Source organism: Chrysemys picta, chromosome 2 (assembly GCF_011386835.1).
Source record: "Chrysemys picta bellii isolate R12L10 chromosome 2, ASM1138683v2, whole genome shotgun sequence".
Taxonomy (NCBI): Eukaryota; Metazoa; Chordata; order Testudines; family Emydidae; genus Chrysemys; species Chrysemys picta.
In genome coordinates, this window is record NC_088792.1 from 116569760 (window position 1) to 116586324 (window position 16565).

The following is a 16565-nucleotide window of genomic DNA, read 5'->3' on the forward strand; positions in this document are numbered from 1 at the left end:
CCTGATAGTTAGACAGTTTTTCCTAATAATTAACCTCAATCTCTCTTGCTGCAGATTAAACCCATTTCTTCTTGCTCTACTTTCAATAAACATGGAGAACAATTGATCACCACCCTCTTTATAATAGCCCTTAACACATTGGAAGACTGTTGTCAGGTCCCCTCTCAGTCCTCTTTTCTCAAGACAACACACCCAGTTTTTTTAACCTTTCCAGAGAAGTTTAGAAGGTTTTCTAAACCTTTTATCATTTTAGTTGTTCTCCTCTGGACTCTCTCCAATTTGTTCACATTTTTCCTCAAGTGCGGTGCCCAGAACTGGACACAGTACTCCAGCTGGGGCCTCACCAGTGCTAACTTAGAGCAGAACAATTTCCTCCTGTGTCTTACATATGACATTCCTGCTAATACAGGCCAGAGTGTTATTAGCTTTTTTTGCAACTGCATCACATTATTGACTCTCATTCTATTTCTGATCCACTATAACTCCAAGTCCTTTTCTATAGTACTACTGCCTAATCAGTTTTCCCCATTTCACATTTGTAAAATATTTCAGATTGGGGATAGAAATTAATGATCACTTTATCATACTTTAATTTTAAAGAAACCATAGAGGAGGCTAGTAGATGTAGAAAGAGTGTCAGCACAGCCTTCAGGAAAGTGCAAAAACTGTCCCCAAGTTTAAGTGGCTTTCACATGCCCAGCTTTTCTCAAACTGAATAGACAATTTTTAGAGATGTGACTCAGTTAATTTTCATGCATTTGATCAAGAGGTTTGAGCAGAATCAGATACATTATACCTGCCTACATAACAGTAGCCACAATCTTCTCACCAGTAGTGTATGCAAAGTATACACTTTAAAATAACCAGAACAATGAAGCTGTGTTTCAGTAAATTACTTTTAATGCTGGAATGTTCTTGTAAATATTTATCAGAGATGGACTTGCTACAAAAACCAGTTTTTCCACTGTAGCACGATTACACCAAATTCATATAGTTTATTGCCAAAGTTCTCATCATAATGTGCTTTTGAAACATTTTTATAAAGGCATTTTAATTGAGCAAATTTACAGTTTAAAAATATAAGAAGGAAGCTAACACTGTTTGGAAAGTGCACACGGAATCTCCAAACAGAAGCTGTCCAGAGAATGACATTTTAAGGCACATTATTTTCCAACTTGTATTACATAAAATGATTAGATCATACATTTGTAAAATAGCATTTCATACAAGTATCTTCACAGCTCAGAGAGACAGAATACATCTTAATGCAGACTACACTCTTCCTATTTTTTTAACATTAGTAGGTTAATGGTTAATAGTGCAGCATAATAAACATAAAAAAATCCTCTCTGGAGCGCAATTTGTAGAAAAGATATCAAATATTTATGGATTCTATCTTTGTACAAAAAAGGAGGACATAGATACACACTCAATAAATAGCATCCGTGGAATTCCTCACAGACTACAAAATATATTTCTTTCTATGAGAGAACACATTCATAAGGGCCAGATTCTCAGCTGGTGTAGACCAGCAGCAGCTCCACTATGAGCTATGAGGATTTACCAGCTGAAAAGCTGGTCCTTACTGCCTGATTCTTCACTGCTTTGCCCTTTGGGAAGTCACTATGACCATACAAAATCCATCCCGGCTAGACAAGGTGCAAGGAATCAGACCTATTATTTATACTTTATGGTTTAAATATTTGCTTGAATTGTGAAGGTTACATTATGAAATTAAAGTGAAAAGAGCTAGGAAAATACAACTCATAATGCATAGAGCCACATCTGCAGCTGGTATACATTTGTGTAGCTGCATTGAAGTTAATGGCACTACACCAATTTATATCTGCTGAGGATCTTGCTCAATATCTGCACCAAATGGATATATTTTGCAACTCAAAAGTGCACAAGAAAGGTATGGAGCTGAAATGAGGCAGACTATAGACTCTTTGGGCCTATTTCTCCTCTCGTTTATATTGGTGTAAATCAGGAGTAAATCCATGGAAGTCAATGAAGTTACAGTAGAGTAAGGCCTGGTCTACACTTGAAAGTTTTTTCTGCATAGCAATGTCCATTAGGCATGTGAAAAAAATCTGTGTACACACAGTTACATCTGCAAAAAAAAAGCCCTGTTTTTGTAGCTTATTTTGTTCAGGGAACTCATATAAGCTGTTTGTCTGTACAGCTATAGCTATACCGGCCAACCTTCGTTAGTACACACAAGGAGAATTAGATCATTTTTGTATAAATGCCTTTCTGTGACTTCTGTTGATAAAATTCTGTTAACGTTTGTTTGTTTTTTAATATCACAGCAAACTATATTGGGGCTACAGCCTGCAACACACACCAAAGGTTACAAACTCCTATTTTTTTCAGTTACTGTTGCATTTGCATAGATGGTTTTGTTTACCCATCCTAACCGTGTGCTATATCAATTTGCTAGAACAGTATGTGACCACATGAATTTATAAGCCTACATATTCAAAAGTCCCCACACTTGCATAAGCACCAACAGGCAAATCAGGGTTTGCAGGTATGTGCTGACGTTTGCATGTGTACAGATTGTTTGTGAGCACTTTTGAATCTGTAAAAAGCAACAGAGGGTCCTGTGGCACCTTTAAGACTAACAGATGTATTGGAGCATAAGCTTTCGTGGGTGAATGCCCACTTCATCAGATGCCACAGATTCAGATTCTGTTACAGATTCAGACTAACACGGCTATCCCTCTGATACTTGACACCATGCAAGGCACTGCATTTAGCCGTATGGAAAAAAGTATTTCTGATGAAATGGGCATTCACCCACGAAAGCTTATGCTCCAATACTTCTGTTAGTCTTAAAGGTGCCACAGGACCCTCTGTTGCTTTTTATAGATTCAGACTAACACGGCTACCCCTCTGATATTTGAAAATGTAGCTTATAGTCCAGGCCTCCTTACAGTGTCAACGTGTGATGCTCCATTCCTTACTGCTACAACATAGCAAGGAAATTTGCACAAAAGTAATAGGCAAAGGATATTTTTCATAGAAACCAGATTCTGGAAATGGAATCTGACCTAGTATGTTGTTCATGCTTAGGCATTATGCTGGGATACGATAGAACAATTGCTGCCTTTCTGGGACTATGAAAAATACCCTAAAAATGTTGGGCCAGATTCACCAGAATGCCTTGGCTGCTTTGTGCCATTCCAGCAATGCAAACAGCCACCATCCTCGCTGACCGGGCCAGTTAGGTTACTCTTGCATCAGCAGAGCAGTGATAAGCAGCCAGAGCATATCGGTGAATGTGGCTCAAAAACATTCTGAATAAAGAACTGATTCTCCATTGCCTAGCATCTTGTGTAGTCACTTACACCTGGGCCCAATAGGTATAAAATGCTATGAAATCAAAATTCTCCACTTGATTAACTGGGGATAAGATTTTGTGGGTGTAATTGATTATTCTAGGTGCAAGGCATTGGAGAATCTGGCCCAAAGTGTTTTTCTCCTGCTGTATAATGGGTCAGTCTAACTGTGGCTTTCAAAAAGGATCCACATGTCTCATCATGGGGATGAGTAAAATTCCAGTAATCACTCCTATTAATAATACCCAGAACTATGGTTACAAAATATTTTCCCTGCACCAAAACAATAATAAAAATACATAACAATTTACTCAGTTCACAAAAAATTACATTGACATCAAATCATACATCTAGGTCCTAGACTTGCTATGGTTTCTAAGGACTTTATTCCAAGCAACATGTTATTCCCCTGGCTAGGTGGTCAATGTTGGGCTACAGGAGGACTGAAAGAAAGCAGAGAATTACTTGATGGTTTGTGTATAATGAGTTGGTAATTTGAATCCAGTCCCCATGGAGTAGGTTATTTATCTACCTAGTTTTCCATATAATGTCCATCCTCATGGTATCTGAGCATCACCACTAGCACAACTGTCATGCTTAGCTAAGAGGCCATAGACAGAAAAAAGGTACAGGGCCAGCATCTCTGCAAGCGGCCATTGATTTTATTTTTTGGGTGTCCAGTGTGTCTAAAGTTGGACACCCAAGCATGGAGGCACCCAGAATTAAAAGCCACTTTTGAAAAACTGGGCCATAGAATCTGAAGTAACATCTGAGTTCTAGCTATAGGGTTAAAACTTTAAAAAGTGCCTAAGTGATTTAGGAGACTAAGTCCCATTTTTATGACTGAATTATGCAGGTAGGGCCAGATTTTTAAAATAATTTAGGTGCCTAAAGATGCAGATAGATGCCTACTAGGATTTTTAAAAGCACCTGTGTGGCTAACTTGACTTCATGGGACTATGACTATTTACACCGGCTGAGAATCTGCCTCAAAGTCTCGGGATTGGGGCTATACTGAATATAATGTCACCACAGAGGAACCAATTGTATATGAAGCTGCTAAACTAAGCCTGGAGCCACCTGACATGCAGTGTTAGTTCAAGTCTTGCCTGGAAATATAAAGTCCTTAGAGCCTTTCACTTGTACTTCATTTTCATACAGGGACTAATACAACTTTCACTGGCTTCACTGTGGGTTGGATTAGGTTTGTAAGGAGAGGAGATCTGGTAGAATCTCAATGATCATCATTTAGCATAAAAATGGAAAATAAAAACTCAAATTCCGAACATCTACAAATATATACATACAGTATAGCCAAAGTGTCGGTATACAGTACTTAGAAATAGCAACATCCTGAGTCATCATGGCACCTAAGCAATGTGTCAAAGGACACAGAAGATGACAGTATTTGAGAAAATCACTGTTCCAAAAAAATATCCAGAGAGGGTTACGTATAAATAGGAAGATTTAACAGATATTTTGGAAGACACCTAAGTAGCCAAATAAATCACCTATGTCTTCACTTTTGTGTGACTGAGGCTATTTGAACAAGAGCAGCTTAATTAAGAATATAAATGAGATGTTTAGGACCATGTAAATTAGAATTCTATTCTATCTCTGTACATTCTTTAATTCCCAGCACCACTTAAAACAGATAACAAGATAACAAGGGTGAAATCCTGGCCCCATTGAACTCCACAGAAAAATTTCCATTCACTTCAGTGGGACCAAGATTTCATCCCAAGAATTTACAATAGAGAATCAAAATTCCACAATTAAATTAGCTTTTCGCAATGATACAAAAATTCAACAGTAGGACAATATTTCTTCTTCAGCTTTCACATTTAATAAAGAGGCACTAATCTATTTCAACCAGAATAGATTTAGCAAGCAAGAGATTTAACTATTGGCCTCATATATAAGAATTTCACGCAGCATGAATACTGATCTGCATTATTAATGTTACAGATGCAATGTATTGCCTTAATGATGTTTTATGGAAATATATGGCATAATAAAACTATTTTTAATTTGAAAAGCAACATCAAACAGTTTCCCTTTTGAAAAGATTCTCATTATAGCCACAGAATTTATCTTTGTAACAGTCTAGATGAAACAAGGAAGCATAGTTATCAATTTGATTCAACCACATAAGTCCCTTTAATGTGAATGAGGAATTACTGGTGTATGTCCAGCGGAAAAGTAGACCCCAGTGTTTTCTTTCTTGAAACGGTACTAGAAAAAGGCTCAATGCTTTGAGTTTCTCTCACTCTCTCTCTCTTTTTCCAAAGACTTTGTCCATTTTCGCTACATTTGTCTTCTCTTACGTAAGTCAAGGTTCAAAGCTGCGTTTCTTCTTGTTCCAGAGAATGTGGAGGGATGTGACAAGATGACGGAAGAGATGCTAACTTTTGAAGTTTGGGATGTTGCAAAGGTTTTGGTCTATGAAAAGAGCGTCGACTTTGTACACGCCTGGCTGCAGCAGATCTATAGTGGGCTTGTGGGTTAAGCAGCGTTTTCTTCTCTTGGTTCTCCTTAGGGTTAGATTCCTCTAGCCTCTCTTGCATATCTACAGAATTGTCTTGTTGTGAATTCACTGGCTCATAACTAGTTTCAGAACAATATCCTGAATTGACAGGTGGTTTGTTATTCGTATCTGAGACTGCTTTCCAATAGACTTCTGTTAGGTTTGGGTCATAAGAAGTCATGTGCTCTGAGATAGTAGAAAGAGTTGTATTTCCTCGGTTTTCCAGTGAAGAACAGCTTTGTGCCCAGGGCCTTTGAAGGCCAGATGGAATGAAGTGGAGGGGTTTCTCTGAAACAGAAGCATTTTGTTTTGCTTGGTCAGGTTTCCAAGGCAGCAGTTTCTCATTTGAGAAAGCGTATCCTGTCACTGCAGCACTATGGCTCGTGTCACCTACATTGGTAAAATTAAACACAGAAGTATGTAAACATTGATTTCTTGCACAAGCTTGATTTTCATTTGAAATATTGGTTTCAGATCAATCCCTTTGTGGTTGCTATTCTGCTGAAGGTCATGTATCTTTAGGAAGGTAAATCTGTTCTCAGAGCCAGTGGGTTAAACTCTGCCCTAACTCCCACCCTCTACAACCCTAGTGAAGCTAATGGAATTGCCCAGGGTGGAAGTCAAGAACAAATTTAGCCCAGTGTTTGTCAAGTACATCAGCCTGTTCCAAATTCTTAGCAGACAGTGCCATCCTGTGGCCATTTAAATGTATTTATTTGTATAAGCAATTTTGCCTTGGAGTATTGAATTGTAAGGGTCAGCTAAGGGATTCTTAAGAATTTGGGTTCCAATGCTACTTTTACATTGGAATGTTTTACAGTATAAGATGCATTTAAAGGGATCATTGCAAGGTCTTTACAATAAAGCTGAGGCTGCTTGGACCTTACTCTTTTTTAAACTTGTTTTAACCCGTATGACAAGTTACTTTTATCCAGCAAACTCACTCCCAATTTTAACCTTGAGGGAAACCACAGTCAAAGCGCAGTGACTGTAAATATACCCCACAAATTTATCTGCACAGGAAGCTGTTATGTACCATTGTATTATTCTATATATAGAATAAACGCAGTAACAATCAAGGCAATAGAATGGAATAAAGGACAAAGGTTAATAGAAGTTTAGCAAGTCATAAGAAACAGAAGTCAATATTGTGCAATATAGTAAATATTTCCAGTTAAAAAGAAAGTTTCAGATACTTTCAATGTGAACAAGTGATGTTAGTGTCAGAGATATGTTTAAATTCTGGGATAGCATTTATTATATGTTTAATCCACACAGTAGTTCCAGTACTATTTCATTCATCTAGCAGTAATTCCAAATGGCTATTTTTTTAAATAAGATTTATAATTGCAAATTGACTAAACACAATCTAAGACCAAAAGACAGCTCAACTCCACTCCACTGGTGAAAATGACACATCATACTTCTCTACCTGGAACTAGCTAAAGGCATCACAGCTCCTCATAAGATATGAGCCATGATAAAAGGGAAATATAACTTTCTCTTTTTATTCCATTTCAGATGACTACGAAACTCCATTGCGGTCAGATTTCTGCACTGCTCAGAGTCTAGGAAAATTTACGTTCTGTGTTTCCTTTGAACTCAGGTGGCTAACAATCACTTCAAAAGGCATGAAGCTAGAGTAAATGCACGTCAGTCAGGCTCTAAATATGTACATACATTTTTCAGGACAATATTAATAGGAGGGTGTTTCCTGCTCATTTGAAACAGCCATACCCTGAGCTGAATAAACCCTCAGCACTTTATTCGAATATGGTTCTCTCCTTCTCAACTGGAAGCACCCTCAAGTTATCTAAATAATTCAGTTGCTGGTGCAGAGATGACGCTAGGCATTGTCTTTGTAGTTAATTATTCCACCATAGATCATGCACTTGTTTATTGTGCTTTGTTGCTAAATCTCTGCATTGCCCTAGGTTTTGTGTTATAATGACTGAATCGTGACCTGAGCCATCTCATTTACAGCAATGTCTGTGCCAGTTATAGAAATATCTCAAACTGTGGGCTGATTTTCTGTTGGGGGACTAAAGTGAGACTAAAATATTCATTTCATATGTGACTGAATTCAGATTTGAACTGATAACCTATAGAGGTGACAACTTACTGTATTGAGCAACTACATTAAAATATTACTTAAAGTTTAAAAATAAGGTAAAGCTTTCCATAAATACCCAACTTAAAATTCAACTCAGAACCAAAAGGATGTATTCTTCACACAATTCACAGTCAACCTGTGGAACTCATTGCCAGGGGATGTTGTGAAAGCCAAAACTATAACTGGGTTCAAAAAATAATTAAGTAAGTTCATGGAGGATTGGTCCATCACTGGCTATTAGCTAAGATGGTTAGGGATGCAACCCCATGCTCTGAGTTTCCATAGCCTCTGACTGCCAGAAGCTGGGAGTGGACAACAGGGGATGGATCAGTCAATAACTGCCTGTTCTGTTCATTCCCTCTGAAACACTTGGCATTGGCCACTGTCCGAAGAGAGGATATTGGGCAAGGTGGACCATTGATACGACCCAATATGGCCATTCTTATGGAGAAATGAATGTCGGTGCTCTAATAAAAATCTGGGGTCTAACTTCCCCAAGGTGTTGCCCTTATGTAGTCATCTCCACCTATACAAAGTAGATGCAATGTTTATAGCAAGCTGTACCTGATTTTTAAACTTTATCTTAAGTAATATATTGCTGTGGCTATTAGTATTATTTATTAGTTGTGGCTAAATGCTCCATCCTCATTAGGCTAGGCACTGTACAAACACATAACAAAGACAACGCCTGCTTGAAGTTACTGGGGACAACAGTTTATCACTTTAGGAGATATTAGGTTAAATCTGAATTCAGTCTCATGTGAAGTGACTTCAGCGGGAGTTTCATCCCTGTAGCAGAGGGCAGAATTGGTCCCACAATATAAATAGTTTGATTAAGCTATACAACAGAGTAAAACCAGGAAAAACAAATAGTACATAACCTACAAGTGTGTGAAATGTTTTTGGTTTTACAATAGCACAAGAAATGTTGAAACACAAACAAAGGTCTGGTGTAGACCAGACAGCTGTGATGATTTACACCAGCAAGGGGTCTGGCCCTAAATATTTAAAGATAAGCAACTTTCATTAAAAATACCAGTTTCAAACTGGAGCCGAATAGCAGATGTTCAGATGCAGAAAAATCAGGGAAGAGAAAGATACTTGAAAAAGACAAAAAGAGATAAGGAAAGCTGTCAGGAGGCCAGAGCAGACAGAGAGATTGATTAAAAATAAAAATGAAGGTCAATTTTAAAATATTACATATGTGTTGTTTCTGGGAGGAAAGCTCTGGGTCGCTCCTCTGGCCCATCTGCTAGCAAAAAGGAATCTACAGACTTATTGCTGAGGCGAAACGGGGTGAGCCGTCTGAAGTTGTTTGGAGAATACGGTAACTGTACTCGGGCCCTTTGTGATGGTACTACAGAATCTTCATCAGATAACCATGGCGGGAACTTCATGTAGATACTTTGATCATCATCAGCTGAAAATGCTGGGTTATCAATTCCTACAAAAGTTTATGAGTGATAAATTCAGTTGGAAAATAAAATAACTGGCAGCAAATAGGATGTTTAGCCCAGGAATATGGCCATAATGAAATAAAACATAAACAAATATCATTTTTCAGCTTTCTGCTCACATGCCGGGTTACTGCTGGTCATTTTGCTATTTTAAAAGTCTCAGCTGATTAAAAAACAAATCAAACAAACCAACAAAAAACCTATCATTGGCAGTTATGGCTGAAGGCTCTGCTGACAGAAAAACCTAAATGCACAGTTTATCCAAACGAACTGATTTGATTTAAATCAATCATACCAAATGTGCTCAGTTCTAGTTTTTTTTAAATGTATCAGTTTAAAAATGAAACATATTTGAAAGATTGATACCAGGGCTAGACTGACCAGCTGTTTTGCATCACCCCAGTAATGCAAAGGAGATTCAAGCCTGGATTAACTAGCCCATTAAGACAGGTTTATGGCTTTTTGGCATCACTACAGAGCACAAAGCAGTCAGCGGATACTGGTGAATTTGGCTCCCCAGTCTCCGACAACTTATAGTGTAAACCCAGATAGTAAGAGGACGGGGGTCAGAGGTTGTTCCTCTGACAACACTGCAAATCAATAATCGCACTGAAGTCAGTGGATTTACAGTCGTGTAAAATGTGTGCAAGAGGAGAAACAGGCCAAAACAGTCAAAAGTACCTTTTTTGTATGTGTGGAAACAGGTAACGAAGCCCTTTTAAAACAAATATCAAATCTGCACGCGGTGAACCATAAAATAATATTTTAAAAATAACAATCTAGATCCAGTTTGAAACCTCATTCTTTTCTGGAGCATTATTAGCCACTTCATATGCACCCTAACACAGTATCCATTGGGGTGTGGTGTATTAGAACAGTTCTATCAGCATGAGTTTGGTTATATTCAAATGAATCCAATAGAAGCATTATACTACATCACACCTTCACATAGCTTGCACCTGCCACGTGTTACAGAAACCAAATTTATACTCGCTCATAAGCCGAATTTTTTTAGTAAAAAAGGGAAGCACCAGAGAAGGGGTTCGGCTTATGAACGGGTATAGAGAGGGAGGGGTGGGACACAGCCCCTCCCCCAACAGAGGGAGCAAGGAGAGGCAGCACAGCCAGTAGAGACAGAAGGGAAGAGGCGGGGCCAGAGTCTCTCTGCTTCTGGCCATGCCGCTCTCCTGCCAGCCTCCAAAGCAGCTGCAGCTCCGGGGCTGGCAGACTGCAGCCGTGCCGCTTGGCCCCGCCCGCCAGAGCAGGCTGTGGCCGTGCTGCCCAGCCCAGCCCGCTGGAACATGCTGCGGCCACGCTGCCCGGTCTGGCCCGCCCGAGCAGGCTGCGGCCGCGCTGCCCAGCCTGCTGGAGCAGCTCCAGCCAGGCCAGAGACATCCTCCCCTGGCCCTCTCCAGATAAGGTGGGAAGGGATGGGATGGGGAGAGTGTGGGGGTCCCAGGCTAGGGGTGGAGTCATGTGGGGGGTGGTCACAGGGGTTACTCCCCTGACCCCCAGCTTCTCCTCTCCCAAAACATTTCCCCACCAGTTGCTGTCCCGGCCCGTCAGGGTAAGCAACTGGTGCACCGGGACACTTTGTTTACTTAGATTTACCTCCGTGCCTGCGGACGCTCGAGGTAAACAAACCATTTCGGCCTGCCAGCGGCTTATCCTGATGGTCCGGGAGCCAAAGTTTGCTGACCCCTGAATTATAGGGTCGGCTTATGAACGGGTTATAAAAATTTTCCATTTTTACTTATCCATCTTGGGGGGGTTGGCTTATAAACAAACCGGCTTATGATCGAGTATATACGGTACTATGTTGTGAGTCCTACTGGACCGGGACTAGAGAGAGGGAAAATTAACACATTTTAAAACCTTAAACATTACCTAAAATAGCTTCTTCTAGACATAAACATGTCATGGTTTTAAAATCTGATGTCTTTGAACTTTCCAGGACTGGAAGCAAGAGCTGTGTGGCCCACTGGAAAGCTGGGAATCCCCAGTGATGGAAAGATCCTGCTTCTAGCTCTGCAGGGTCACTAGAATGATATTAGAACTTAAACTTACACTGGTCCAGGACTAACTATTGCCCGTTCTGGGCCCCAGGACACCGTAATTTTGGGAAGAGACATTCCACATCAAGAGGAAACGAAGAAAACATATTTGAGTCAAGTTGACGTATATATTCCTGACAAAGCAGAAATCAATTCAAAATGGCTGAACATTGGCTGACTGAAAATCAGGACAACTCTAGAATCATTTTTTCTGTGTCTAGAAGTGATTAGTCATTTCACAGCCAGGGTATGCAGTCATGACCACAACCTTTGTCAATATCATCAGTAGAAAGCTATTAACAAAAAATCTAATAAACTGCTTTGCAATTGAAGAAAATGCTGCATTTATGATCTATTTTCTTACCAGAGGTAGCATCTGTGCAATTCTGCTTGGTGACATTCGCTAAAAAGTCAACTCCTTTGTCCATATGCAGAGATTCATAATTTTCTTCTGGATCAGAAAATTCCACATCTGGAAGAAAATATAAAAAAATCAGTGTGCGCTAGAGATTCCTAAAAGATTTGACCCAAAGTGTTATTTGGTAGCTTCTTGATGCTAGTGTAGCTATCAAAGATTTATATAGTAAATCTTTAATGTAAATCTGGGTAAATGTATGTTTTGAAAGCAATCGTACCTTTATAACTAAATTCTGTACACATCTAATTTAACAGTTTATCAGGTCGCTAATATTTGATTCCTGGTTCACTCCTGCATCAGTATCTTGTGCTGTAATTATGTGAGTTTTTCCAAACTAAAGGGGATTGGGCTAGATGAGTACTTGGATAGGAGGGCTGCAGGAAAAGCTTACAAACTGCAGCAAGTGCTGATTCAGAAGGTGGCACTTTTCCTGCTTACCCAGTGCTGAAAGAAAGCCTGAGCATAGTGACAGGGGTCACTGTGCTGCTAGAGGTGCTCTCTTTCAAATGGGATACAAAATTGAGGTCCTGACAACTTGTGGTAATTAAAGATCCAATTGCATTTTCATAAAGGGATTAACATCGGTGTCCTGGATCGTTTCAAACTTGGTTAATTAATTCCTGCCAATCTACGCTCCCCCCTGTAGTGGCTATGATGTTCTTTCCCACCACTCAACGCAAACCACCATGTAGTGCTGCTGTGTGTGGTTAAACACCTGCTGTGTTTCCCCCCACAGGCAGTTCCATATCAGTGGCCGGTGAAATGATCCCTGTACATTAAATCCCTTATCAACCCCTCTATAGAAAATCCCTTAACACATGAGTGATGGAAGGCCTAATTAGTTAATGTTTGGGAAACACTTTAAGATCAAAGAAGCTATAGAAGTATAATTATTATTCAGCCAGTATATTGCTGCTGGCAGTAAAAATAAATGCTAATAAACTGATAGAGAGCAAATACCTGAGCTCAGAGTTTCTACCTCCCACACCCACGCTATTCCTTTCTGAAAGCTATGGGGAAAATTCTGACACTGCCCCTCCTCCCCCTACTTCCCAGCCCTCTTTAAAATCAGTGGGGTTGCATGGGTAACTGAGGGGAGAATTTAACTCAATGCCTTATAATAACTTGCCATGGCAGGTGGTATCAGACACAACTTATTGTGATTGACTCCAGCAAGTGCAACAGCACCTGCAAAGAGACAGCTGAAACTCAGATCTAAGGATCTTTTTCTTTAAATGCAAAATTAGAAGTGCAGGGTTTTTTCTTTCCTTCTTTTGCTAGGGACACTCCCAAGGCTAGTAGGCCCAAAGCTAGATTTGCTAAGCCAAATTCTGTGCTAGAGTCACTGGGGTTGCATTAGGGTAAAAGTCAGCACAATATTTGGCTATACTGTCTTTCCATTCATGTACATGTTATGCTGTCCTCCTGTTCCAGCCTGCTTGCTCTGCTTTCAGAGAAAGTACCGATATTTACAAGATGCCTGGGCAAGTCATGATGGGCGCATGTACATACCCATGGGATCACAAAGAAAGCCATTATCATAGTTAGCTGTGGCATGTCATGAGTCAGAAGCTGAGATTTTATCTATGTTGTGGCCTTCTTTATGGTGGCCTCCAATTATTTTTAGGATTTCAAGATTAAACATTGGTTTTGTTAATGTTAGTTAGTTATAAAGTATGTTAAATTTCAGCTTGTCACCAAGTTGTCTCTGAAAATATAGTTATTTTTTAAATGTTCACTACTTCCTTCCAAACACATCTGTTTTCAGCACGGAGAGGGGAAAATGTGACATGGGTAGTAGTACATTTGTTAATGTCAACTTAGTTTTTTTTTCCTGCCATGAAATTTCACAAGAACACTCTTCCTCCAACAAAATACAAGCTGATTAAAACAATTGGTTAACTACTGTTGTTTGACAGTGAAATTACCTTTTTCCTTCAAAGTAAAATCTTGCACTGGATTTTCCGAAGGTATTTTTCCATTTGGTATGGCATTACTATTTCTCTGAAAAAGTAAAACATTTCAAGTTACCTCAGACAGTGATAGCTATGCAGTACATTGTAGATACAGAGAGCCTGATTCCCCAGCTTTCTGCCAATCAAATGGAGTTCACCAACATAACACTGGAATAACGTAGTGGTGATCACGCCTAGATATTTTAAGCCTTTATTTTGTCTTTGCATAGAACTCCCATTGATGTTAGTGCAGACACACAACTCTATTAGTGGTATGTGGCCGAGTTTCCTACTCCTTTTGCAATTGGGCAGGTTGGATTTGTCCCTCCTTCCTCCATGCAGGAGAAGCTGGAGTTTCATCTCCTCAAACTATCAGCTCCCCTGAACTCCATGCAACTCCATGGAGACATAGGCGCCAACTTCCCCTCTTTCCCCAGGGTGCTCGACCCCCCCCCCCCCCCTGCGTCCCCCGCCCAGCCCCCACTCTACCCCTTCCATGAGGCCCTGCCCCTTCCCACCCCTTCCCAGCCCCCATTCCAACCCCTTCCCCAAGGTCCCCGCCCCAACTCCGCCCCCTCCCTGACAATATTCCAACTCCTTCCCCAAATCCCCGCCCCAGCCCTGCCTCTTCCCTGCCTCCTCCCCTGAGTGCACCATGCTCCCGCTCCTCCCCCGCCCCATTCCCAGAGCGTGCTATCGCTGCCAAACAGCTGTTTTCAAATATCAGAGGGGTAGCCATGTGGGAAACGCTGGGAGGCAGGCAGAGGAGTGGGAATGCGGCGCGCTCGGGGGAGGAGGCGGGGAAGAGGCAGGGCTGAGGTAGGGGGAAAGGGGAGCTTGGCTGCCGGTGGGTGCAGAGCACCCACTAATTGTGAGCACTTTTGAAAATGTAGCTCATAGTCCAGGCCTCCTTACAGTGCCACAGGACCCTCTGTTGCTTTTTACAGATTCAGACTAACATGGCTACCCCTCTGATATTTGAAAATGTAGCTTATAGTCCAGGCCTCCTTACAGTGTCAACGTGTGATGCTCCATTCCTTACTGCTACAACATAGCAAGGAAATTTGCACAGAAGTAATAGGCTAAGGATGTTTTTCATAGAAACCCATTAATTTTTCCCCGTGGGTGCTCCAGCCCCAGAGCACCCACGGGGTCGGTGCCTATGCAGACACGAGCCATCCCTTCTGGCACTGTGGTTGTTGGACCTGGAATCCCCTCACAACCAAAGGAAGGATCCCACAGTGCAGAGGGAAATGGTGGGTACGTTCCACAAGATTGGTGAGGATATAATGCCACCTTCAGTGCTGCCCCTCGACTCATCCCACATTTTGATCTCTCCCCTGGCTTGGGTCTTGATCGCCAGTACTCCCTCTGAGGAGCTTCCACAGGGAAGAGATTGATGCTGGGAGCCGAAACTACCCTATGCTTCCTCAGGAATGGATCCTCTAGAGTACCGGGCCTTTTGTCTGGGTAAATGGCCCTAAGCGCACGCCCCGTACCCTTTTTTGGCCCCGGTCTCTCTTGTGGCTTTTGTTGAGCTTTTTGGGCTGGTTTATTCCTAGTTTGGTACTCTTGAAAGACTCTAAGCGCTTCCTCATTGTCCGGTGGAAAATCTCCTTGTCTTGTTTTTCGTCTTCATTCTGAATGATCTCGTGCCGACTGTACAGATGTATGTGCTGTAGCCAGGAAGATAAGAGAACATTTATTTATATAGAAATGCAGACTGGGACCCAGCACCAAGGCAACTGCCAAAACCAATTGATTACAAAAAAACAATTAATTACAAGTCAACACACTAATAGGATTCCAGGTAGTTAATTATTTCCTTCTTACCTACAGGTATGGTAATTTGAAAAATATTGATTGAAAGTCATTCAGATTAATCACACTGGCTAGAATAGGTCTGGATTAAACAGCTCAGTCTTCCTAACGTTCACATGCTTCATTTCACCCTCACCCAGCCAGTTAGTTTTCAGACCAGCAACAACCAACCAGCAGAACACATCTGGGGCCCAATTCTGCAATCTTCTCTCACATGAGTAGTGCCATTGAAATCAATGGGACTACTTATATTATACGGACTGCTCACATGATTAAGGGTAGGCAGGATCAGAGCCCATCTTCAGTTAATGATTGATTTTGCAGATTAGTCCTTTTATTTTGAGTTTCCCAATAATTTTCTGCATTTTGTTTCTTCTGGCTGTCAAATGAAAACATGGTAATCGCTGCAACTGTGCTCTCACCTCTTGTCTGGGTTTGTAGAGGTACTGCTGCAGTGTGTGGTGAGTGACTGTATCCTCTGTATCTCGTATGCTTTTTCTCCTCTGCTCTAAGGCTTGCATATCCAGACAAACGGAGCTGGCTTTTTCTCTCCTAAAGCAGAATATTAAAATACATACAACGTTTTTCTAGATCACTAACTGGAGGGAAAAAAGTATGCACTGCAATATATTTAAACTTGAAGATAAGTGTGGATGGGATAAAAACAAGTAAACGTCATCATGGGTCAAGTGTAGTCTAGAGTGAGTGGGCACAAATCTGGGCAGATTCAGCAGTGACATCAATGGTGGTATAATTTGGTCAGGAAAAGCAGATAAATGACAAACCAGTGCAACTTGCAACAATTTAGCATTGATTGATCGTCTGCTTTATCTTATAAACTTATGCCTGTTTGCGTCTTTTCCTGTTACATCTCAT

General features: G+C 40.8%; 1 protein-coding gene across 2 annotated transcripts in view; it reads right to left on the minus strand.

Annotated features, from left to right (window-relative positions):
- Positions 1-878: 878 nt before the first annotated feature.
- Positions 879-16565, minus strand: part of SLC9A3 (solute carrier family 9 member A3) — a 77364-nt gene continuing 61677 nt past the window's right edge. Inside the window, exons 12-17 of one of the 2 annotated variants that reach the window (XM_024106185.3) lie at positions 16112-16241; positions 15368-15544; positions 13842-13917; positions 11860-11967; positions 9185-9428; positions 879-6261 (exon numbers count right to left, since the gene is read on the minus strand). In XM_024106185.3, the coding sequence (XP_023961953.2) occupies positions 6258-6261; positions 9185-9428; positions 11860-11967; positions 13842-13917; positions 15368-15544; positions 16112-16241 (739 nt within the window). In that variant the 3' untranslated portion in view covers positions 879-6257. Of the gene's footprint in view, positions 6262-9180; positions 9429-11859; positions 11968-13841; positions 13918-15367; positions 15545-16111; positions 16242-16565 lie in introns of those variants that run through there. The other variant, XM_024106184.3, reaches the window with a different exon arrangement.